Raw genomic sequence first — 24,818 nt, forward strand, 5'->3', positions numbered from 1 at the left:
CAACATTTGTGAATAATCAAGAGGACATCCTGCATTTGAGTTCTCTGTGTGGGCAGTTCTAGGAACTCACATTCAGTGATGTGTGAGATTCATCTCACATGGAATCACACCACAGAGCAAACCTGTCAGCCACACACACACACAGAAATTTTTTCACACCACACACACACACACACACACACACACACACACACACACACACACACACACACACACACACACAAACACACACACACACACACACACACACACACACACACAAATATACAGACACGTTGCCTTGTCAGCTGAGATTTATGGGCAGCAGACAACAGAGAAGTTTGCTACAGCGCATCCCACCATAGTGGAGCAAAAAATGACAGTTGCTGTCAGGATTATTTCCTGCCTCCTGCGCTGAGCATAGCTGATAGGTTGTGTGCTCACCCGCGTGTGCTCTTACAGTAACTGCTACAGACTTGAGAACTACTAGTGACTTTTACAGTAATAGAGAAAAGAGAGAGCAACACAAGCCCAAGCAGCTATAATTAACCCACCATATAACTCATTAGCTTATTTCTACCACCAGAGATACACATATCTATTATCTGCGTAGTGCAATGGTTTTACAATCGGATTTGATGTATTCATTCAGGCAATGGTGACAGGATGCACCCAGTAACTGAAATGATGCTAATGATGTTGTGTGCTGAAGCTTGTGTGTGCCGCGCATCCTCTTCACAACTGGTGATAAAAGCAAATGGAGAAGATTAGGAGGACCTTGGAGTGCACTCTGAGGGGATTGGCCGGGATAATTAGCTGTTTTAGAAGGCTATCTGCTGGCCTTTTTGTTTCTGTCCTACCTACTCGTGTCTCCACGCATGTATTAGTATGTGTAGTGGAAAAAACAAGATTTCCTTAAAAATATAACAAGCTAAGGCCAGTCTTCACAATTCCACTATTTGATCTAGTTACGATAATAAGAACACAACGAAGACTGTGGGGCTACCTGCCTTTGCGGTCTATTTTCTGTTGCCGATGACTTTTTGTTTATTCACAGGAATATGTGCCATACAACAATGGGGCAAACTCTATATCCAGTGAAAATATATATAAACAATGTTTCGACAGTGCTGGGTCTTCATCAGGCAAACCCTATATATTCTCTGTACAGCAGGACTTCTGCATGGCCCTTGAGAACACAGGTGTTCTAACGGCCAGCCACACCTTTCTGTGGGGATCAGACTGATCAGTGTCCACTGATTGAATTGCCCTCTGGGCATCCTAGCGCGGGTGTGCTGCTTCGCCGTGGCCGAGGAGCGGTCAGGCCAGCCTGTGTGTTCCGTCCTGCTGCGTCCCTCCCCGGCCGTTTGATTAACGAGGGCCAAGGAGGCGAGCTCCAGGGGTGTTCCTCTCGGCACGGCCAGCTGTCCCTCCCTTCGGCTAGAATGTACCGTCCCTGTGCTTCTGCTCCTCCTGCTTATCGATTCAATTTGGCCGGATTGAAAGAGCCATCTCTCTGTGTCTCACCAGCAATCCCCACCAACACACCCTGTCCTGTCCTCCTGTGCACGACTACAGAGAGAGAACACCAGCCCCCTCCCCACCCGCCTCACCCCCCTCACTGTCAGTCTCTCCACGACTCGACACCCTCAGGGCCCTAAGCTACATGGCTCACGTCCAGCTCTGAATGTTAAACTCTCCTTTTGTCCCTCTGGGCAGTGAGACCGAGAGCGGCAGGCGCCTACTACGTGCCGCACTCTCGTCTCTGCCGCCGCCGCCGCCGCGCCTGGAGCGAGCAAACAGACGTTCATCATTCACGGCCACAGCGTTACATAACAGGCATACCGCTGTGCATTTTGTGATTAGCGTCGGAGAAGTGGTATTGGGGAGGTGCCATAGTGCATGCAAAGTGAGGGCATTGATTTTCCTCTGCGTGTGACGATTAAGTTAATGAGGTGTGTGTAATTTTTAAAGCGCCCTTAATTGGGTTGGTGTGCTACAAGCACACTACCTACCAACACCACCACCTCCTCCGCACCCCCATCAAAACACACGCACCCAAAAATGCACACACCCGCACACACACACACCGGCACGCACACACGCACACTCACACACACACACACACACACACACACACACACAACTTCACTCAAGCCTTCACAAACAACCTTCACTCAAATGTGTACCAATCTCCTTGCTAAATTACTAGAAACAGTGAACACATATACAGTACCGTGCTGCATTAGCAACCTTTCTGCCTCACAAAGTGCAGCCAGGGACCACTTAAACGCAGATAAACAACCTGCTGTGGCCAACATTAATGCCCGAACTTCCTTACATACTTCATATCATTAATCTACCTCTGTTGCACACGTCGCATAAAGTTTGTAATTCAATATAATCCTCTCAGTAAATTCACATAGAGCTCATGGGTAATATATAATGCTTTGTGTGAGTTTAGATGATGTTGTTTACAGCCACAGGGAGTACAAGAGTGTGAGGACGTGGATTAAGTGCGTTAGCTCTTGTCAGCAGTATAGCGATTGTACTCTTGCAGACTTTTCTCTGAGGCTAGATGTGTATCATAACATTATATCAGCTTTACTTTGTGTTCCGCTGAGGAGGGTTGTGTCGTCTCAATCACACGCCATGTAAGGTTATCTGTACACTACACTTCTTGTCACTGTCTGAGAACACACACACACACTCTCTCTCTCTCTCTCTCTCTCTCTCTCTCACACACACACACACACACACACACACACACACACACACACACACACAAATATGACTCACTGTCTGTAATGACACTCAGTCACTCTGTCACTGTCTGAAATATCACTCGGTCATTCTGTCACTGTTTCAAATGTCAACGGCAGGCCTTTCCTGACAACTGGTGTTATCATTGTTTACTTGAGATTATCTGATAATCCAATGAGATTACCTGAAATTCATAACTCAAAAAACATGTGTGAAAATGAATTTACATGGATCTTATTTGTTCGCTTGGAAATTAACTCTTCAAATGAAGCTTAATATAAATCAGAGAGAAGCACTGAAGTAAGAACACCTTGAGTACTTATTTCACTACTCCCCATAATTCATTCGTATAGTGCCACGACAAACAGACCAGTTTTCAAAGAGCGAGCGCTCCACCACTATCTATTAATTACATCAGCGATGCTTTGAAAGGATTTCTGCTCGGCTGTGATTAGGTGTCTCCGTAGCACATCTGTACGCAGGTGTGGACACGTCCTCTCCCCATTGATTTAGCACAAAGGGCAGGGAGAGCAGCGTTTGTAGGATGGGGGGGGGGGGGGAGGGGGGAGGTCGGGACCAACGGCTCTCCGCTCTCACGTGACGTCTCCTCTTCCCACTATAGATCTTGTCTCTTCGCCCTTTTCAGACGTATAGTTCTACTTTTTAAAGCAATCAATATTACGCAGGTTTTTTTTTTTTTTTTTACTTTGATTAAGGTACGCAGTATTTGAAAATGTCTCAGATCCTTTCGCTTTTCCAGATTTATACTGTTTTAGGCTCATTTTCACTGAATACACTGCAGGTGTATGGCTATTTTTATAACTGAAGGTAATTTGTATGGTATAAGGGGATGTGAAGAATGTGGCTATTTTTATAACATGCTGAAATTCATTTGTATGGTATAATGTGGGATGTGAAGAAGAGATAATTACAGTACACTTTTTTCCTGTAGTCTGACCTGCTGTTCACTGCTTTGTCAGACACCATGTGAAAATGGAAGAACAGCTGTTACATGACATTGGCAGGGATTTGGCCAAAATTAGAAAACTAGACGGCTTCCATTACAGTCAACTGTACTGCTGTCGATATGTCCAAAGAAAGAGTTGTTTCCAAGTAAGGCAAAAACTCATTTTTGCCCCTTGAACTATCAGACTAAGAGGTCTTGGAAGCATTACCATGACAAATCACTTACTTGAAATTGACTGCTAATAAGATTTTAACAAAGATTGATTTTTGGTATGATACCTGCGCCCTTCCTTTGCGATGAATTCATTAACATTTCATTCTAGCTCTTATAGAGGGACCTAATTAGGTATGCATGGATATCTGCATGTAAGATGTGATTAAGATAGCTCTTGAAGTTCATGATCTGATCCTTCCGTCTCTTTATCTCCCCATCTTTCTAATTCAAATTCAGAGTGTCTTCCATAACATGGCCATGGAATATACAAGGAACGCAGACATTAATAGTGAAACTGTTCACATCACAGAAAATATGGACAGTCTTAACTTTTATATTAGTTCATTTTACTTTGTTTGTGTGTAATAAGATACAATGATTCAACTCTCAGTTACAGTATATTGAAATATAAAGATTGATTACCAATATAGCCTGTGGATGACTAACATCATCTGAGACCTAAAAACAGAGTGTAGACAGCGGTAGAGCAGGAAACGTCACTACTGACCGGAGGGAATCTTGACCTTAACCTCGGCATCTGCCTGACGTCTGTCCCAGAGAGAGACTGGATGACGGAGAGCGAGGAGGAGAGAGAGGATAGACCAAGAGGAAGGGAAAGGTAAACAAAGCAGAATTTTATGCTGCAGTGCTGATGTCTGTCAGCATGTACAAATATAATTGGGAGCATTTGTATCTAAAGTTTGCTTACTCACTTAAAGTGGACACTGGACAGTGCAGTTGGTGGTATCTGGTCTGAGATCTACCACAGATGCGCTTAGGGAGGAAGGGCAAGGCACTGCGGGGGCAAAGCACAGGAAATTGGAGGTTGACCGAAGATCCGATGTGGATTCTCCTCAGGCCTTATCAGCCTCTGCTTTTATTGATTCTGCAACCTTTTCTTCCTTCCAGCACAGCTGATCACTATTCCCTTCTGATTAGGGTCTTTGAGTGTAGCCCAGCACCACATATTCACATGATTAGAAGCCTTTGGTCATCTGACACTGAACTGAACATGTGAACATCTGTTTACTTTGCTACACTGCAAGGCCTTACTTTCTTGCTGTCTTATTGTCTTGTGTGTCTTGTGTAATTAGGGCAAACGACACAGTTAGAGATGCAACTCTAAGTGCTACATGGCAAAAGTCATGAATTGATGCAATAAAGTTGACATAGATGTATAGATGTACTGATGTATCGGGAGGCGGCGATGTCCTCCAGGGAGGGCAGTGAGCAACCAGTGATTTTCTGAGCTTCTTTACCTTTGGATCTTCATTACCCTTTGGAATGCTTTCTTGTCCGCCACCTAACAGCCAGCATACCACACTGAGATAAGTTTGTGTTCTCTCAATGGGTGCCTGGAGAAAAGACCACCAGTAGCTTCCTTTTCATGTTGTTCCTCCTGAGCCCTGTAAGGAAGTGGAATCTCTGCTCTGCTGGGATAATTGTTCACCGTTGCTATGGTGTTGGCAGACCATGGGAGAGGTCATCTGAGATCAGGGTTCTCTGGGATGTATCACCAAACAGACCCCACCAATGTAGTTCCTTTATTTTCATGGTGTTTAGTGAACAATTGTTCACCATGCAGGCAGTTTTTGAGTTCCAATGAGGAGTCCAATGATGGTCATGTTGTCGGTGTGCAGTCATATGTGTACAGGGAATAACAATGGACTGGCAATGGACTGGCTGAGCATGGAGGTGAAGAGGTGGAGGCCAGGTTTAATACTCTGTGGGCGGTGGGTGAGGAAGTCTCTTATCCTACTGTAGATGGTGGAGGACAGCCATGAAATCTGCAGATTGCTGATTAGTATGTACAGGATGGTTATGTTAAAGGCCTAGCTATTCATGGGTTTCATGGTCCCTTTCCACAGGTGTATTAATCAAGCACCATGCAGTCTGCATTGATAATCAAGATGCTTGATTCCAGGTCAATGTGTAACGAAGGTAGGAGGAAGGCTATCTGATGTGACTTAATAGCACTTTATAATCACTGGTGTAAGCACTACTGGTCTGTATTGAGATCATCAGTAACTTGCTTTTTGGTCAAGCAGACTGCCCGGTTCGGCTCAGAGCCGCGGGGCAGCTAAGACGGCAGGACATGGGGCAACTTGGGAGGGCGGCAGGTCCGGGGTGGCTAATCGGGAGATTCAGGAGGATTCCTGGTGGGCCATTAACCTTTTGGGCCGGTCCTAATATTGTGAGCAATATTGCCTCTTACTGTAAGTTTGCTGCACCCTCACGGCACCTCAGCAGCCTGGGCTGTGCGGTCATGGCCCGTTACTCGCAGTTTCACACATAAATGTATAAAACAAATATAACACAGAACAAAACTGTTCGGAAGTCGCAACCAAGTACTGTATTTGCAATAATTTACGGGAGTAAATGAATGGCCCCTTCTCCAGTTGCACAGCCCTGACGAACTCCCATGTATGCAGCAGACATATTAATAGGCTATTAATAATTAATTGTAAGGTAATAACCCCAGATCTCGAAAGCCCTCGAAAATAAAATAGGCTATCTTTAAAATACGTAGCCTATTGGGTCCTCTTCACATGGAAGATCTAACGTTCAGTTTCAGTGAGCAAGTAACCCTGTGAGAGAAACCAGGAGCGTTCAAATCCGACAGAGACACAGGAGAGAAAGTGCGCATTTACAGGGCTTGTCACTGTTATGATAGCCTAGAAGCTATCGTGCCAAGTTCCGGTAGGCTACGCCAGTGGTTCTCAAATTCTCAAAATGGCCTACTAGTCTGCCAAAGTTCAAGAACAATCAAAAATGTCAATCTAGCAACTAATCAAACAGGGTGATTATTAATATACATTTTTGATTAGCTATCAAAAATGGAGGGTATTCCTATATGACCCTATCCAGTGAAGACGCATCTCATGATGTGTCTCTCTACATCCCCTGCGCTGGGCCGCTGGAACTTGTCAAGACTGTCAATTCCGGCCCTTGAGGTCGGCCGGGAAGCACTGCAGATCATCGAGGCAGTTCGGGTGGACAGCTGGGTGGCAGTGCAGATTGGCAAAGTTTCTCCAGAAGCTAATCAAAATGCAGGACCTACCAATGGGCTTGAGAGGCCAGCCACAATATGGTTATATTGGAGGGGACAGAAGGGTGCCTCTCATTTCCTGAAAGCCACTTGTCGTCATCTTCAGCATGCCAGTCATCTTCCTCGGCCTTGTTGTCCTCAGCAAATCAGTTGTTGGTGGTCCACCTGCCTACAGTGAACCAATTGGGTAATTGAAGGCTGCTGAGAGCCATAGAGTTCCTATGAAGTTCATAGGATATGACTCAGAACTACTCACAATCAAAGGAACTATGAGACTGAGAGAACTGTTTGTAGATTGGCGAGAAAGGTTTGAATCAAGGCACTGTTCAGTATTGATACAAGCCAAACATGGTCAAAGAGAGGAAGTTTGGAACCACCAAACTTCCTAACTCTGTCTGTCCAGCCAGACTGAGTCAGCAGGGACAAAGGTCAGATCTTTCGACACAGAGGTGTGCCAAGACTCTTGAATAATTTCCGAAAAGGCTTGAGGCTGTCAATGTTGGCAAAGGAGCTTTATCCAAAGAGCCTTGATTACAAAATTAATCTTATGACGTGACACGTTATAAAATAGTCTGTTTACAATGGATCTAAGGCATATTGAAAGGCCCCAAAATGATGTAGCCACTTAGATCTGGACTGAGAAGACTTCAAAGACTATTCTATAATACCAGCAGTTGGATACCACCTTTCATAACACACAACAACACGGTCACAAAGAGTTTCACTTATCCTTAATCTGAGTAGGCTAAACAGCAGGCAAAAATCTATAGCAGTATTATCCGGATTCCATCAGGTGTCAAAACAAGCACTTGAGTCCTCATAACCCTAGGTTGGTCAGAGGGCAGGGACCTCTCACACTTTCTGGGGAACTGAAAAGTCCCTCATTGCACTTGTCTGATTGATTTGGTCCCCAGCACTCAGGCATCCACTAATCAGCTGGCCTGGCCTTTGAACTGCTCCGGCAGCGTGATAGGCGGATGGGGCCATGATAATTGCTGCATGGGTGGCCTTCTCATCAGGCTTCACGTTATAACACGCTTTGTTCTCACTCCCTGCCCTCCCCTTTTAGTGTTGGGCTTGTGTACACATGGGTGCATGCCATTTGGTTGTCAATATGCCCCAAAACACACACAAATCCTGTGAGCCTTTGATCAGTCCACTGTAAAGTACACCCAAGGATTTATGGAAATTAAGCACATTTAGGTTGTTATCCAACAAGCACAGTCTTTCATATGAGAATGGCTTATAACCCCCCCCCCCCTCCCTCCCTCCCAAATGGAAAGATGTTGAAACAGTAACAACAACAGGTAAAACAGGAACTCCTTCCTAGGAACTCAGGAATGTAACCAACACCAAATCTGATAGGCTGGTGTCGTGAAAGAGACTCATATTTCCTAATTTGACATTCCATTTAGAAATGGCTAGATTTCCATTCCTGAACATCATGCAAGAAACTTATTTGCTAATGACATTAATGTCTTCACTCCGGTGCATTCAGAGACGAGAGAGAGAGAGAGAGAGAGAGAGAGAGAGAGAGAGAGAGAGAGAGAGAGAGAGAGCACATAATGATGCCAATTAGGCAGGGATAGTAGGTGGCAGGGTTGAGTGAGGAAAGGAGCACGGGGGAAATAAGGTCATAATTTAGATGTTTTGGTTTCAATACTGTTTACATGATCATATTGAACTATGCTAATATTGAATACTGTTTACATGATCATATTGAACTATGCTAATATTGAATACTGTTTACATGATCATATTGAACTATGCAGATGGGCCTACCTAAAAGGGAAACATTAAAAGAAAGCAAAGTAAACACACAAATGTTGCATGCACAATTTTTAAATAATAAAACAATACAGTTAACTTTGGCCACAATACTTGGACTTCCAGCGATATCCAGCATTCTCTTTAAATATTGTTCACTCACTGCATAATAAAATAATATACTATTGTAAACACTGCAGTTGATAACTTCAAGTGCATGGAATTTTAATACGTAGATCTATGGAGAAAATGTTTGATACGCCTATTGTATGTTGCACCACTGCCACCTATCGCCTGACCATGGAACACTCCCGTGACTCGAGGATTGCTCTGCTTCATCACTAGCGGAAAAACAAGTCAGAACTAAACAAATGAGTGAGGAAAATAAATTGATAATAAATTAAATGAAGAGAGCCGGTGCCCTGAATAGTTTGTGTCTGTGAACAGGCTAGTCTCCTAATCACAAATCGAATCCTTGTTTCAACTGTAGGTGCAAAGACGTGTTCTGATAGAAATGATGGACCAATAGCCTAGCCTACTAGACTAGGCCTACATTTAACACAATTAAGTCTGGTCTAGGCCTATTGTATTTTCTAACTCGTATGTCGATCTTAAGTATTATGACGTCCATTACCTTTTTTGCGGCAGATTTGCAGCAAATTTGTGAATGATTTGTAGGAAATGAGTCCACCACAAAATAGGCCTATTGCTCATGTTGGCCACTAGAGGAAAACTTACAGCAAAGGTCTGTCAACACCGACACATTTGCCAATAACGACAAACTGGTGACAAACTACAAACCTTTTTTTTTTTTTTTTTTTTTGTGATAGGATATTGCCCAAAGTTAACCACAACGGGACAGAAACCTAATTTGCATGTGAGACTAAACCTGAAATGTCTGTAAGGGCAGTGTATGATTGCTTAGCTTGATCTTTCAGATCTATGAGAAAGTTGATCCACACAATTAACAGAATATAGGCCTAGGATTAGTTCAATGACTAATGGAATCCATGGCTCATCGTTTACATTTAGGGTAATTAATCATACCACATTCGGTGTAGGCCTAGGTAGGCCTACATCTTTCGCCATCCAGACTATAGGCCCATGAATGAAAATTAATCTTTCTTGAAAGTTGAATCTATTAATATTTCTTTCAACAAAATACAGTGTTTACCGGCAGCACTGACGTCCTGTCGTCCATCCACGAAGGCCTACTTAGATCAGGAAAAAAAACACTTGTCAGTTAGGCAAATCTATCAGGATTAATTCAACGAATCTTTCGAACGTTTTAAATGCTGTGTTAGCTACATTAGTAGAGGGCAATGATAATGAACCAGTGACTTCAGTTAGCCTATTGTGGAAATAATAATGCCCTACCCTCCAGTATTTGAGCGCGCCGCTGACAGCGGATTGACGCGGTGAAACTTTCTAAACTACGCCCTCTTATCGTGTCGTAATCAGGTGACGCTGCAAGCAACTTCCATAAACTTCAGCGCCCGACAATGACAGCAACAGTAAGAAACATTCCTCTGTAGACGACTCCGACAGTGCTTTGAAATAATCATGTTATGGACTGCAATTATACTGTTTCATGGAATTCTTGCAGTGTTTGTAATCTACACCAGGCGCTCTAGGTAAGTCATACTGCTTATGTTCATGTTATGAATTTAATAAATTACCTTGCATTTTGCAGGTGAGGTAAAACACTTGCTCATAAGTTTGAATTTAGTGATAACTCAGTTATTTATGCTATGGAGTGCTAGAAAAAGTCATTTTTATTCAGACAGAAGACTGAACCACCTTTGGACAAAGGCAATATTCCTTGGCTTGGCCATGCCCTTGAATTTGGAAGAGATGCTGCTATTTTTCTGACTCGGATGAAGAAGAAGCATGGCGATATTTTCACGGTAACAATCACACGCACGCAACAGGTGTCACCACTTGTATCACACGACGAAATAAATAAATGGTATTATATTTTGAAATAGACTATATTTACATACAGTATCAAACGTCTAAAAGCTATTATTTTGTCTGCAATACAAAACCGTTTAAAAGCAGTTTTGTGAATGTATTGCTTTTGAAAACCTATTTTATTCACACTTGTGTTTATCCAAGCTTTATATGGGCGTATTATTTTGGCCTATAATGTACTGTAATTCTCCCTCTCCCATGCTTACATTTCATTTGCACATTCTTTGGAACAGGCTTTATTGGCATAAAGAGCAACACAATCCCTTTGAAAACAGTCTAGAGCATTCTCCGTATGTCTTGCACATTACCATGTCTTGTATGTTGTACCTGCTGTCTTGTTTGCGTTTGCTATATGTAGCACCTGCTGCGTAGTCTTGTTTGTGTTTGCTTTATGTTGTACCTGCTGTGTCTTGCTTGTGTGTGCTATGTTTGTGGGGTCGAAGATGAATTTTCACAGCAGTGGACAATAAAGACGTCTATTCTTCAATAATCACCATTGAAACACAATAACCACTGAAACAATAGATAGTAGACCATGGCTGACCCACTCATCTGAATGTCAGTTTTGCACATTTGCATCTCACCCCCCTAGGTTCGTGTTGCTGGACATTACGTGACTGTGCTCCTGGATCCCAACACTTACGATGATCTGCTGTCGGACACAAAGGCTCTTGACTTCAAACGCTATGCCCAGTTGCTCATGCAGAGGATGTTCAGCCTGAGCATGCCCAAACATGACCCAATGACCGAGAGGGCCTGGATGGAACAGTAGGTTTCTGACATTCTATCTGATAAACTTTGATGCTTGACAGCAAGAGAAGAAAACAAGGGGAAAATACCTCTGGATGGATGTCATGATTTCTGGTGTAAGAGGATGTATGAGATGAGATGTCAACTGAAACCATGAGTCACCCCACCAATATATGTGTGTGTGTGTGTGTGTGTGTGTGTGTGTGTGTGTGTGTGTGTGTGTGTGTGTGTGTGTGTGTGTGGTCACCCCAGGCACTTCCAGGGCCCGAATCTGATGCAGCTGTGTGAGTCCATGCAGAACAACCTCCAGCTGCTCTTCAACAGCACAGAAGCAGCACGGAGCCCACTGCAGTGGAGACAAGAAGGACTCTTCAGCTTCTGCTACAGTCTGCTCTTTAGGTGAGATTGCACACCAGTCCAGCTCAGTCCAGTTTATTCACACTGTCCGCTCTTTAGGTGAGATTGCACACCAGTCCAGCTCAGTCCAGTTTATTCACACTGTCCGCTCTTTAGGTGAGATTGCACACCAGTCCAGCTCAGTCCAGTTTATTCACGCAGTCTGCTCTTTAGGTGAGATTGCAAACCAGTTCAGCTCAGTCCAGTTTATTTACACTGTCCACTCTTTAGGTGAGATTGCACACCAGTTCAGCTCAGTCCAGTTTATTTACACTGTCCACTCTTTAGGTGAGATTGCACACCAGTCCAGCTCAGTCCAGTTTATTCACGCAGTCTGCTCTTTAGGTGAGATTGCAAACCAGTTCAGCTCAGTCCAGTTTGTTCACACAGTCTGCTCTTTAGGTGAGATTGCACACCAGTTCAGCTCAGTCCAGTTTGTTCACACAGTCTCTTAAGGTGAGATTGCAGTTCAGCTCAGTCCAGTTTGTTCACACAGTCTCTTAAGGTGAGATTGCAGTTCAGCTCAGTCCAGTTTATTCACACAGTCTGCTCTTTAGGTGAGATTGCACACCAGTTCAACTCAATCCAGTTTATTCACGCAGTCTGCTCTTTAGGTGAGATCGCAATCCAGTTCAGCTCAATCCAGTTTATTCACACAGTCTGCTATTTAGGTGAAATTGCAAACTACTTCAGCTCAATCCAGTTTATTCACACAGTCTGCTCTTTAGGTGAGATAGCGATCCAGCTCAGCTCATTCCAGTTTATTCACACAGTCTGTTATTTAGGTGAAATTGCAAACTACTTCAGCTCAATCCAGTTTATTCACACAGTCTGCTATTTAGGTGAAATTGCAAACTACTTCAGCTCAATCCAGTTTATTCACACAGCTCAGCTCATTCCAGTTTATTCACACAGTCTGTTATTTAGGTGAAATTGCAAACTACTTCAGCTCAATCCAGTTTATTCACACAGTGCTTTTAAACACAAACACGGTGGAACTGAAATAGTAAATCTCCCAATTAGGGATTAAATAGCGAGATTTTTTTTTAAAAAGATGAGTATCTGAGAAAAAGACATTTGGTTTACAACCAAGAATTACCGTAATTTCCCGACTATTAGCCGTGGCTTATACGTTGATTTTGCAAAATTTCTTCACTGACACTGTCCTGGCGCAATATGGTTTATATGCGGGAAATTACTGTAAGAATTAATATCCATCAGACATGTCCACAAAAGAGTTACTTTTTCCATAAAATGAAATAGAATAAGGATTGGTTGCAAAATAAAAATCTTAATCTACTTAATACTTATTTGTTGACAAAATGTAAAACAAAAAAAACAAAAACACAATTAACTGTCTGGCTAACGCCCCCCAGGCTATGTGTATGAGTGTATGAGTCAAATGCCATTGTTGACAGGGTGTGTATTTATTACATTGTGATTTTAGGACAGGATTCTGTTTAGGAGGCTTTGTGGATATTACATCAAACACTGTCTAGACTTAACTGTTAACTCTACGAGACTAAAGGACCAGTGTGTAAATCATTGAATAGACCATGGTGTGGCACAGGCGTGACACCGCTAAGCATAACACCCATTCTATAGAGAGCTTGAATACTGAGTCTTAGCGAGAGTTTTGCTCTAGTTTAGTTTTGCAGATTCATTTAGGGTGAAAGGACAAAAGCAGGTGTGCGAAAGTGTTATATTTGCACAGGTGTGGATGCCCTGTGATGGAGCTGACCTTTTTGGCATGGCTATTTACCACAGCGGGCCTCAAAACAGCAAACCCTGGACTGGCCACAGCCCCATGAGTGAGCAGCGGCGGGATGAGCGCTGGTATCAGCGGAACTCCGTCTCTCTCGGCCACACTGACTCTCTTTTCCTCCCTCCCTCACAGAGCCGGTTATCTCACCTTGTTTGAGGTCGATGGGAATGACATCACACAACTCACCACGGTCTACGAAGAATTTCGCAAGTTTGATGGGCTCCTTTCCAAACTTGCCCGTTCGACTATAAAGAAAGGTAGATATCTTTGACAATAATGATATAATGAGAATAACATCGTTTTTCTTTAACCTGATATTCTAAAAATATGATTGACACAAAGTTACGACTATGGTGGAGTTATCAACATAGAGGAGTGTTTATTATTTGTCATCAACTGAAACTAGAGCACAGTAAGCATTCTTACAGTATGTGTTATAGGTATCAGTGTGTTTGTCTGGTAGGATGAATAACTCGATCAGTCAGTGTCTGTTATGAGGGAGTCAGTTACAGTTCCTCATTCACACACACAGCAGAGTTGCCTTTCCAATCTTATGCAACAGCCATGAGAAACAAGAGAACAATTTAAATATAGCTGTCTCTGTATACTGGTTGTTGCACAACTTTTTTTGCATCACTTGTGTAGAATAGGTTATAGCAATACCTCTTCCTATGTGAAGCGGTGAAAAGGTCGGTAGGAAACTGTGTCGTATTGACATTAGTTTTTGTAAATATTACTCTGTACAGAGTGTGACAAATGACACAGTAGGAATGTGTAGGACCTGACCTGTTCACCCTCAGGAAATGTTTCATCTGTAACAGTGGTTCTTTATCAGAAAGTACTCAGCATAACATATTTGAATGGCTGTGCCGGAAATGGCAACTCATTATTTTGTGAATATATGATACATTCAAATTCACAATACTGCATGCCTGTTTTTATGAGGGGTTTGACATAGCACTGTGGTGTCAACATTTTACTATATTTTTCATATTTTCATTTATTTTGCATGGACTGTTATCAGCTGTCTGAGACTAAATTATTTGTTTTTGTGTGTGTGTGTGTGTGTGTGTGTGTGTGTGTGTGTGTGTGAGTGTGTGTGTGTGTGTGTGTGTGTGTGTGTGTGTGTGTGTGTGGTCAGAGGAGCGGCGAGTGGCCAACTGTGCCCAGGAGCGTCTGTGGGAGCTGCTGAGTGCCTGCTGGCTGGGCGTGGGGGCCGGCAGGGCCCAGAGGAACACCTGGCAGCAGAGCTACCTGCAGCACCTGCAGAGTGAGAGCGTGGAGCAGGAGAGCCAGAGGAGGGCCATGCTGCTGCAGCTGTGGGTCACACAGGTGAGTTGGGATGCTCTCTCTCTCTCTCTCTCTCTCTCTCTCTCTCTCTCTCTCTCTCTCTCTCTCTCACGTACACTCATTCTTTCTTTCTCTCACACTCTCTCTCTTTCTCTCTCTCTCTCGTACACACTCACACACACACACACACACACACACGCGCGCGCGCAGTGCAAATATACACAAACACACACACACACACACAAACACACACACACACAAACACACACACACTCTCTCGCTCAGGTCTCTCTCTCTCTCTCTCTCTCTCTCTCTTCCTTATTGACACATGCACGTGCGAACACAGACACACACACCCACAGGCCTATAATCTGATCCCGAGGCTGCATATCTCACCTCAGGGAGGGCGTGTGGGGGCTGGTTAGTGGGTTGGTGGGACGCTGTCTCTGCCATCGCTCTGTCCACTTTGGAGTCAGCTGTTCTTCAAGGTGTGTGACCCCAACCAGGCATAGCATGTGCCACAGTTGGCATGCATGCACACGCTCACAAGTGTGCGCACACACACACACACACACACACACACACACACACACACACACACACACACACATTCTTCCCCTTTCATTCTAGAGAGCACAGATACCCCATGTGGCTACAGGTTCAAGTTCAGTGATTCTGAAAACATGTCTCACAAGCATGTGCTCTCTCTCTCTCTCTCTCTCTCTCTCTCTCCCACTCCTGTTTTCCATTTTTGTGTCTATGTTATCATCCTTTCCTGTGTATCCTTTAAGGAATACATTAATGTTGAGCAGAGCAGGCAGAGGGGCAGATAATCATGGCTGATTATGGCTGGGTGAGCCATGGTGACTGGGTCCCCTTAGAAGATAAGAGCCTCACCTGGAGCACTGATTCAATTCCATGGAACTCAGTTTTATTTATACTGGCATGATAAAATATGTCTCATGTCATGCTTTATACAGTAGTGCCCAGCTTGAACATGAACCTGTATCCGCACTAAGGCGTTCAATCTTATCTACCTCTCGAGCTTTGGGCTCCAGGAAAGGGGAACATGGGGTGTTGAAAGACATAGACTGTGCAAACATTCTTCTCCTTTTAACAACCCTGAGCTGAACACCTTTTTACATCGGCTTTTGCGCCGATGTAGTTTGACAAGTAATGTTTGCCACATTCCATGTCCCCATGGCAACGGGCCTTTTTGTTTCGGCATTCTGCATGGTGAGTTGGTACAATGGATTCTTGTTCCTCACCTGTGAGCTCACACACACACACACACACACACACATACACACAGACCATGCTTGTCTTTGGCAATGCGCTGATGATTCAGTGGTGATGAGATTTCTCGCCATGAGACAGAGTTGGCAGGGTACACCGCAGGTGTAGGTAACATGGCTGAGATTAGGTGGAGTTACACAAGGCATTCCCACGCTGGAAACAATGCGCCACCTCCTAGCGCAGACACTTCCTAGCGTGGCACAGTGCCAGCAGCGCCTCAGGCACCAACGCTAACCTGGAGATTAGTGCCGCCTGGAAAAAGGCACACCACTGCCGCTCCCACCTGCCTGAACAGAGGCTTTATTCTCACCTGTGTTTACTATACACACACACACACACTTGAACATGTCCGCACTTTCTCTTTTTCCATTTTTCATCCTACCTGATTTCATCCTACCTTCATCCTACCTGCTCTACTTTCTCCTTTGTCTGTGTGTGTCGTGGTGTTGCTTCACGCTAAGTCCAAGTCTCTCAGCCTCTCTTGAGTTTGCTCTGAGCTGCCTGCCAGCGTGACTTATGCTGCAGTACGCCTGTCACCCACACGAGAGCACTGTGGTTTATGGCCTGCGCTCTGGAAAACAGTCGGTAAATCTCCGGCACCTCAACGCAGCATTACATGGCAGATCTCTCATTTGGTGGAGGGGCTTATAGAGGGCGGTGCATGGAGCTGTCAGTAGTACATTTCCAGCAGAAGATCTGTGGAGGTGGAGGATGATACATCACTGGCATGAAATGCCTCCTTTATCCGCCTGACACTATTACCTGTTGGGTCGGGACCTCCATATTATACGATGGCGGTATATTATCCATGCTGTTCTCGTTTTGTTTAACACTTGCTTGTCTGATTCATTCTCATATCAGATGCATCTAGACACACTTATAATGTTGTGACCAGTCAAGAGTAGCATTATATGGTGACTAACATCAAACAGACGGCATCAGATATCTTAGATATCTTAGAGTCTATTAGTGTGGAAAGTATGTCATACAAACTTTTATTTGAGACAGAACTTTCTTAAAACGAAATGTCCAGTTTTACTATTCCATTTGAAGCACCCTCAAGATGAGCTTGCCTGTCTCTCTTATTTCATTCCAGGGCAATGCAGGCCCAGCTGCCTTCTGGCTGTTGGGTTTCTTGCTGACACACCCTGAGGCGATGCACGCTGTGAGAGCAGAGATCAGAAGCCTTCAGGAACAGCGCCACCCATTGGCCAGCATGCAGAAGAACACTCCGGTTTTGGGTGAGAATGACATTTAACACACAGTGCATTTCTCTGCTGTTGGTTCAGCTGTGTGAATATCCATGTGCATTTTGAAAAGGCTGTAGTTCTACTTATATTACTTATTTTTCTTTTCTGCTACACTACATCCTGTATGCATCATTGGCCTGGGTATACTGTATACACAAACCACAATGCTGAAAGGGTTGGGATAGGGCAAGCTTTGCTCGGCCAAACATAGGCAGGAAACATTCATCAGACACTGGCAATATGGCATACTCCAGTTTTCTGCTCTCTTTGTCAATATGTCAAGCAATCAATCAATGAGGATCAATAAAATGTAAAATAAGCCCTACAATGTAAGATTTAGTTTGATGGTTGTTTTTGGTGGGTCATGTAGATAATATGGGAACCTGTCAGCGATTTAATGTTTTTTTTTTTTTTTAAGTATATTTTTTGGGCTTGTTATGCCTTTAATGATAGAGACAGTGGAGAATCGACAGGAAGTGAATGGGAGAGAGAGCAGGGGCGGGATCCGGAAAGGACCACGGTGCAGGTGCCCCAGCCAGTTGCGCCACAGCTGGGGACAGTGTTTTAATGTTTTAGTGAAAGAAAACATATGTTAGCTTCAGTTATCCTAGCTAGGTTGACCTCAGATTCTTCCCTTGCAGTTGTAAATGCTTATGATATCTGTGTGTGTGTGTGTGTGTGTGTGTCTTTTAACCCTGCGGTTGCAGACAGCGTGCTCAGTGAGACTCTGCGTCTCCGCGCGGCGGCGCTCATCACGAGGGAGGTGGTGCAGGACAAGCAGCTGCAGTTGAGCGGGGGCCGCGAGTACACGCTCCGCCGCGGGGACCGGGTCTGCCTCTTCCCCTACCTCAGCCCGCAGATGGACACGGAGATCCACAGCGAACCAGAGGTGAGACTCAGAGGGGTTGGGTTCATCTTGAACTATGTGTGTGTGTGTGCACTCTTAGAAAAGAGGTGCTATTTAGAACCAAAAACCATGCTTCGTATATGGCACGCCTAAATGGTTCTTTAAACCATTTTGAAGGGTCCATCAAAGGAATCCCCAAAGGGTTCTTTAAAGCCTTATAGCACCCTAAGAACCCTTTTTTAAGTGTGCGTGTGTGTGTTTGTGTTTGTGTGTATGCATAGCATTGGAACATGGTGCATTCACGCTCCACTGTTTTACTGAGGCTTTTATTCAATATATTAAAGTATTGTGAATTTTGTTTGGGTGTATTTTATCAGCGGTCTCTGGCGGATTTAAACCATTCATTGCTATAGTGTTGGTGATAGATATTATCTTTGGAGAGCAGGAGCATTTTTGGTCAAAACAAAAGTGTATTACAGTAGGAGGGATCTGAGCCTTAAGTGCCATGCACAGGTCCATGTGTAAAAAGGCTTGAATCTGCACCCCTGTCGTTCCTCAACCTCACTTCCAATCTCCCTTGCCCACTCAGTTCCTCTCACTCTTCACTATCCTCTCAAACTACGGGGAAAAAAGCCCCACAATTAAACTAAGTAAAGCCGTTTAGAGTTTCATTCATCTCTAATTTCATTCACTCAGACTCAACAACCCCAAAGACCCATGATCTATGGGGCTTAGCCATTGTGTTCTGTGTAGAGGCTTGAGACAATGTTGTATTGCTGTAAATGGTAGTGGTTAAAAATATCAAATTGAATGAAATTCTTTTGATTGTATTTTCCGTCATTTGACAGGGTTACAGGGTTATTCCTTGGTCTACTATGAACACTGACAAATTCACTGCCTGTATACAGAATATAGTGGATAGATGTTGACCCAATTAAAATGACTGTGTTGTGCTGTTTTTTTTGTTTGTTTGTTTTTTTGGCAGAAATTTAAGTACAACCGCTTCCTCAATGCAGATGGGACAGAGAGAAGAGACTTCTTCAAAGGAGGGAGGAGGGTGAAATACTACAGCATGCCCTGGGGGGCTGGTGGGAGCATGTGTGTGGGCAGACACTTCGCCGTCAGTGGCATAAAGCAGTGAGTATACAGCCTGATGGATGCTGATGAATGCATAATAAACTACGTTACTTCTGCTGCTCTGTATTGATCTCCAATTTAAACACAGTTTTATAAACGCGGCATGTTCCTGTAGAAAGGGAAGCAGTGTTTTGCGTCTGATCATTATCCTCTAGGGAGCTATTATTTCAGGGACTCTATTGCTAAATCCTTAATTACTACACCAATTTCTGATTAGCTTGTGGTTGTTTTTAGATGCTTGTTCTAGGAATACATTTCAACCAACACCTAAATTCGTGGTGTCACTCCCTTGAGAAAAAAGCGTTGTTGTCCTCAGTCTCTTGACAACTCTTTGCCCCTCTTACCCAAAGAAACTAGAAACACTCTTCATACTGTAAAGGTTGACCAAACAATCCCAAACGCGCTACACAAACACGTCGGACGTTCTCCCTTTACATGCGTGAAGAACAATGGATCAGTAGCCATGTGGAGTTAAATGATAATGTTATTAGAAATTTCACCACGATTAAATCTGACTCCATAGATTGTATTGTACCTCTAATAAATTACCAAATAACTCATGAAGTTAACTATGGCAGAGAATGGAATGGCACACTAAACTTTTAGAGATATGCAAACTGAGCGAGGAGAATTAACCATTTATTAGGCCTTGAGCCTTAGGTAAGAGTAAAGTATCAAAGTAAACTTAAACAAAGTTACAAACAATAAACTTGGACTTAAACCTTAACAAGTTACCAAGTTACAATGCTACATACACCAGATAAAACAATAGATCAAATAATGAAAATAACAAACCATAAAGAGACAAAGAAAGAGATAGGAAGGGAAAAACAGAGAGAGAGAGAGAGAGAGGGAGAGAGAGAGAGGGAGAGAGAGGGGCAGAGAGGTCAGTGTGACCTCTTGCCTAGACCAGAGCAGAGAAGCAAGAGAGAGAGTCACTGCAAGAACTTCTCTTTTTCAGTCATCCAGCCACCCCCCACTCAGCAGGACCTCTTTACCTGAAAGTGGGTGTGGCGTCTAAAACTCTATAATATAGTTCTTAGTCCACAACTATGTACAGATACATTAGATTGCAATGACACCGTGATCAGGCTGTTGCCCACATTACAAGTATTAATTTAAGACTAAACATGGATGTATTACATTTACAACATACATTTTTGAGTATTTCAGAAGTTGTCAATTTGACTTTCACTGAATCGATGGGAGAAGTGTTGATGGCTGCTTGATGGGGTTCCGGCCACAGCCAGCTGAGACAACAATGAGCTATCAGAAGCTCACACAGATGTAAATTAGCAGCAAAAGGCATTCAGCTCTCATCTGCCTCAAAGGAATCAGAAAACCTGCCTTACAGTTTTCGCCCGCTTGGCAACTGAGACACAAAGTTAACAGATTGTCAAAAGTAAGGCCAGTCATCCATATTCACATATTTGTCCATAGTGTCCAAAGGAATCTCTCAGAGTAGTTTTGACATTAGTTGACCGAGCTTCTCCGGTCTGAAACAAGTTCTCAGGATCAGGCGAGCATTGCTGTAGCGTGGAACATTCTTCTTTGTGTAAAAGCAATCTGGAGTTGAGCAGAATCGTGAGAGTATCATCTGTCTGCTGTAACATTAGAATATCAATAGTCTTTTGCTTTTCGATGAGTTGGGCATGTATATAGGGAAAAGACAGGAAAGAGAGAAAGAGCAAAACAAACAAACCAATATACAAATTTCAAAATAAATGGAATTAAACACATTCTGGTGTATCTCAAATTGGAAAAAAATTTTCATAAGATAAATCATCTTTGTTACTGGCATTATTTGCACACTGAATACAAATTTATGAAGAAAATCAAATCAAATAATCAAATAATGTATATAAAATGATAGTGGTTAAAAGGAAAGCAAATTAGTTCATCCCAGCAGTTAAAATTCTTCAATTTAAATCATTAATCGAAAATTTACTTGTGTGTGTGTATGTGCTTTATCACTTCTGGACATTCAACAATAGACTTAACATTTAGTTGGTATAAGAATGTCGGCATGATGTGTCTGCCACACAGTCAGCTGCACATGGGCCTCCTTTTGGCAGAGACAGGTACAGACATTAAAATTTCAGGTGGTAGTCATACTAATCAACAATCTACAACATTGTATCTCCCATTTTTTTTTTTTTTTTTAATATACATTTTTATGGGCATTATTTGTTAGTCACGAGAGATCCAACCTAACATTCATTCAGCAGATACTCTTTGGTTCAGTGACCGTTCATTTGGTTTAACCGGTGAGTATAAAGAAAAACAAAAAGTGTGAAGAATAATCATGCTACTAGCATCTGCACAGTTAAATGCTTTCAAGCCTCAACACTTACAGAGTCTACACACTCACTATACATGAGCATACAACAAGCTAGCAAATACCATTATCTTCAAAGTAAATTAAAACACTGTCTGAATATCTGACTAACAAATTTCCCATCAGAGCACCTTGGGAGAACAATGCTACATGTTGTTGCATGGAATTATCTGTGCTATTATTAGTATAGGTTAATGTTATCATGTTCAGTTTAAAAAATATAAATTCTGTCTTACCATGGTCTTGAATGGTTAGTCTGCATCATTACATTGTCCTTCAGTGAAAGCACACACACACACGGCAATTTTGCGCCTTAACACCTAGAACAATGGATGGGTCCAGAGGCATGGGGGTTGATAGGAGAAGCAAAGGTGTTAGATGATTGGACTCTGCGTTGGCGGTGTTTTCGAAAGCCTGTTGACCAACATGTCTGCATCTCATGTTCTGATTTTCCACATGAGTTGCAGACAATGCTTGGGTCGTTTGCGTCCATGTGTTGGATAGCCTCCTTTTCGCAGTGTGTTTGCGCTGTTCCAGTGGTGTTAGAAGAGACGTCGTTGCTTGAGTCGGCTGTGAACGACAATTCTGACGAAGCAACATTCTCTAACATCGCTTTGTTGGGGATAGCCACATATCTCGCATCAGAGAAAGGTTTCAATGACTGCGCGGTGTTCAATAATGAATGAATGCAAATAATGAGAAGTAACAAGATAACACCGTCCATCATTGCATGTTTTTTTGTTTGTAACGCATGTATTTCAATGAAAAATCGCCAGTTGCATATCTCTATCCCACTAGAGTAAGAAGTAATGTCTTCAGTTTCAACAATTTTAGCCATTTTCTGTCTTAATGTATTAAACAAAGAAATATTATCACGTGTCTACATCTGTCCATGTTCGTATTTCCGTATAACGGAGAGAGCAACGTTTCTGAATCTTTAGGTGAGTTGATAGCGAAAATAATGCGTAGGCCTATGCGTGTGCTTTCTGCTACACGTCTTTAAGAAGTTTTTCTACTCACCAAATTTCAGAAATATAGGTACATCCCGTCATAACGATCACGGTCGAGGTCGCCACTTGTAAAGGTTGACCAAACAATCCCAAACGCGCTACACAAACACGTCGGACGTTCTCCCTTTACATGCGTGAAGAACAATGGATCAGTAGCCATGTGGAGTTAAATGATAATGTTATTAGAAATTTCACCACGATTAAATCTGACTCCATAGATTGTATTGTACCTCTAATAAATTACCAAATAACTCATGAAGTTAACTATGGCAGAGAATGGAATGGCACACTAAACTTTTAGAGATATGCAAACTGAGCGAGGAGAATTAACCATTTATTAGGCCTTGAGCCTTAGGTAAGAGTAAAGTATCAAAGTAAACTTAAACAAAGTTACAAACAATAAACTTGGACTTAAACCTTAACAAGTTACCAAGTTACAATGCTACATACACCAGATAAAACAATAGATCAAATAATGAAAATAACAAACCATAAAGAGACAAAGAAAGAGATAGGAAGGGAAAAACAGAGAGAGAGAGAGAGGGAGAGAGAGAGAGGGAGAGAGAGGGGCAGAGAGGTCAGTGTGACCTCTTGCCTAGACCAGAGCAGAGAAGCAAGAGAGAGAGTCACTGCAAGAACTTCTCTTTTTCAGTCATCCAGCCACCCCCCACTCAGCAGGACCTCTTTACCTGAAAGTGGGTGTGGCGTCTAAAACTCTATAATATAGTTCTTAGTCCACAACTATGTACAGATACATTAGATTGCAATGACACCGTGATCAGGCTGTTGCCCACATTACAAGTATTAATTTAAGACTAAACATGGATGTATTACATTTACAACATACATTTTTGAGTATTTCAGAAGTTGTCAATTTGACTTTCACTGAATCGATGGGAGAAGTGTTGATGGCTGCTTGATGGGGTTCCGGCCACAGCCAGCTGAGACAACAATGAGCTATCAGAAGCTCACACAGATGTAAATTAGCAGCAAAAGGCATTCAGCTCTCATCTGCCTCAAAGGAATCAGAAAACCTGCCTTACAATACTCATCGTTCTGTACGCTCAACAGGTTTGTGATCATGGTTCTCACATCTCTGGACCTGGAGCTGTGTGACCAGCAGGCCGCTATGCCCCCCGTGGACCCCAGTCGCTATGGCTTTGGAATGCTTCAGCCAATCGGTGACCTGGAGATCAGATATCGACTGAAGCCAACCAGAAGCTAACTGGAGCACACTCGCCAGAAGACAAGAAGACAAGACTTGCTTATATTTGTGTTATTTATTTATTTTGTACCTATTATCTTATTTATATATGTATATTTATAAACCACGTGTAAATAAACAATGCATAATACTTGTGAAGTGAAGAATACAATAATACACTTTGAAGAATGCTGTAGTATGCTCTAAGCAGATCTGTTCTTGTACTTGTTTGTATTTTGTATGTTTTGTACTATTATTTGTTATCTTGCTATTATTCATATTTAATCATTTGTAAAGCACTTAAGAAAATGTACTGTACTGTACATTGTAGCACTGTAGTAAAATGTAGCCTACTATAGAAATAAATTTTCTTGACTGGACTTCTACAAAATAAAACAGAAATGAGTCCCTCATATTATGCCCAAAGCATTGTTAATTCTCAAAACCCTACGCCAGTTGCCTTACTAGACATATTAATCTATGATGACAGACACAATCATGAAATACAATATTTTGGTAGTGGCCCTGTCTGAACTGAACATCGTCTCAGCGAACGGTGTCTCAGACTAGTGTAATGAGTATGTTAGGTGCTGGGTGTATACCCCTCCGCTGGCGCCATTTTTGTGACCGGCACAGACGTGGCGTGCCGAAGAAAGCTGTTCCATACCTCCTCGGTAAGAGTTAAAACGGTGTGTTTATTGCCGTTAGGTGGTGGTGGTGAGGGCACGTGGAGGGGTGGCTTCGGGAATCGGCCATCTACAAGGAATGCTGTCGACGCTGCTACAGCGCAGCAGAGCAGACAAATCAGGTTCGCGAGAGCTCG

General features: G+C 43.0%; 1 protein-coding gene across 1 annotated transcript; it reads left to right on the forward strand.

Moving 5' to 3' along the window:
* The first annotated feature begins 10,244 nt into the window (after positions 1–10,244).
* On the forward strand, positions 10,245–24,408 carry ptgis (prostaglandin I2 (prostacyclin) synthase). The gene is made up of 10 exons (XM_062545648.1): positions 10,245–10,372; positions 10,522–10,645; positions 11,305–11,480; positions 11,715–11,861; positions 13,756–13,880; positions 14,765–14,955; positions 17,306–17,450; positions 18,167–18,348; positions 19,292–19,443; positions 23,863–24,408. The coding sequence occupies exons 1-10, from the start codon at positions 10,302–10,304 to the stop codon at positions 24,014–24,016; spliced, it is 1,467 nt and encodes a 488-aa protein (XP_062401632.1). The 5' UTR covers positions 10,245–10,301; the 3' UTR covers positions 24,017–24,408.
* The last annotated feature ends 410 nt before the right edge of the window (positions 24,409–24,818 follow it).

The sequence above is a fragment of the Sardina pilchardus genome, chromosome 9 (assembly GCF_963854185.1).
Source record: "Sardina pilchardus chromosome 9, fSarPil1.1, whole genome shotgun sequence".
Taxonomy (NCBI): Eukaryota; Metazoa; Chordata; class Actinopteri; order Clupeiformes; family Clupeidae; genus Sardina; species Sardina pilchardus.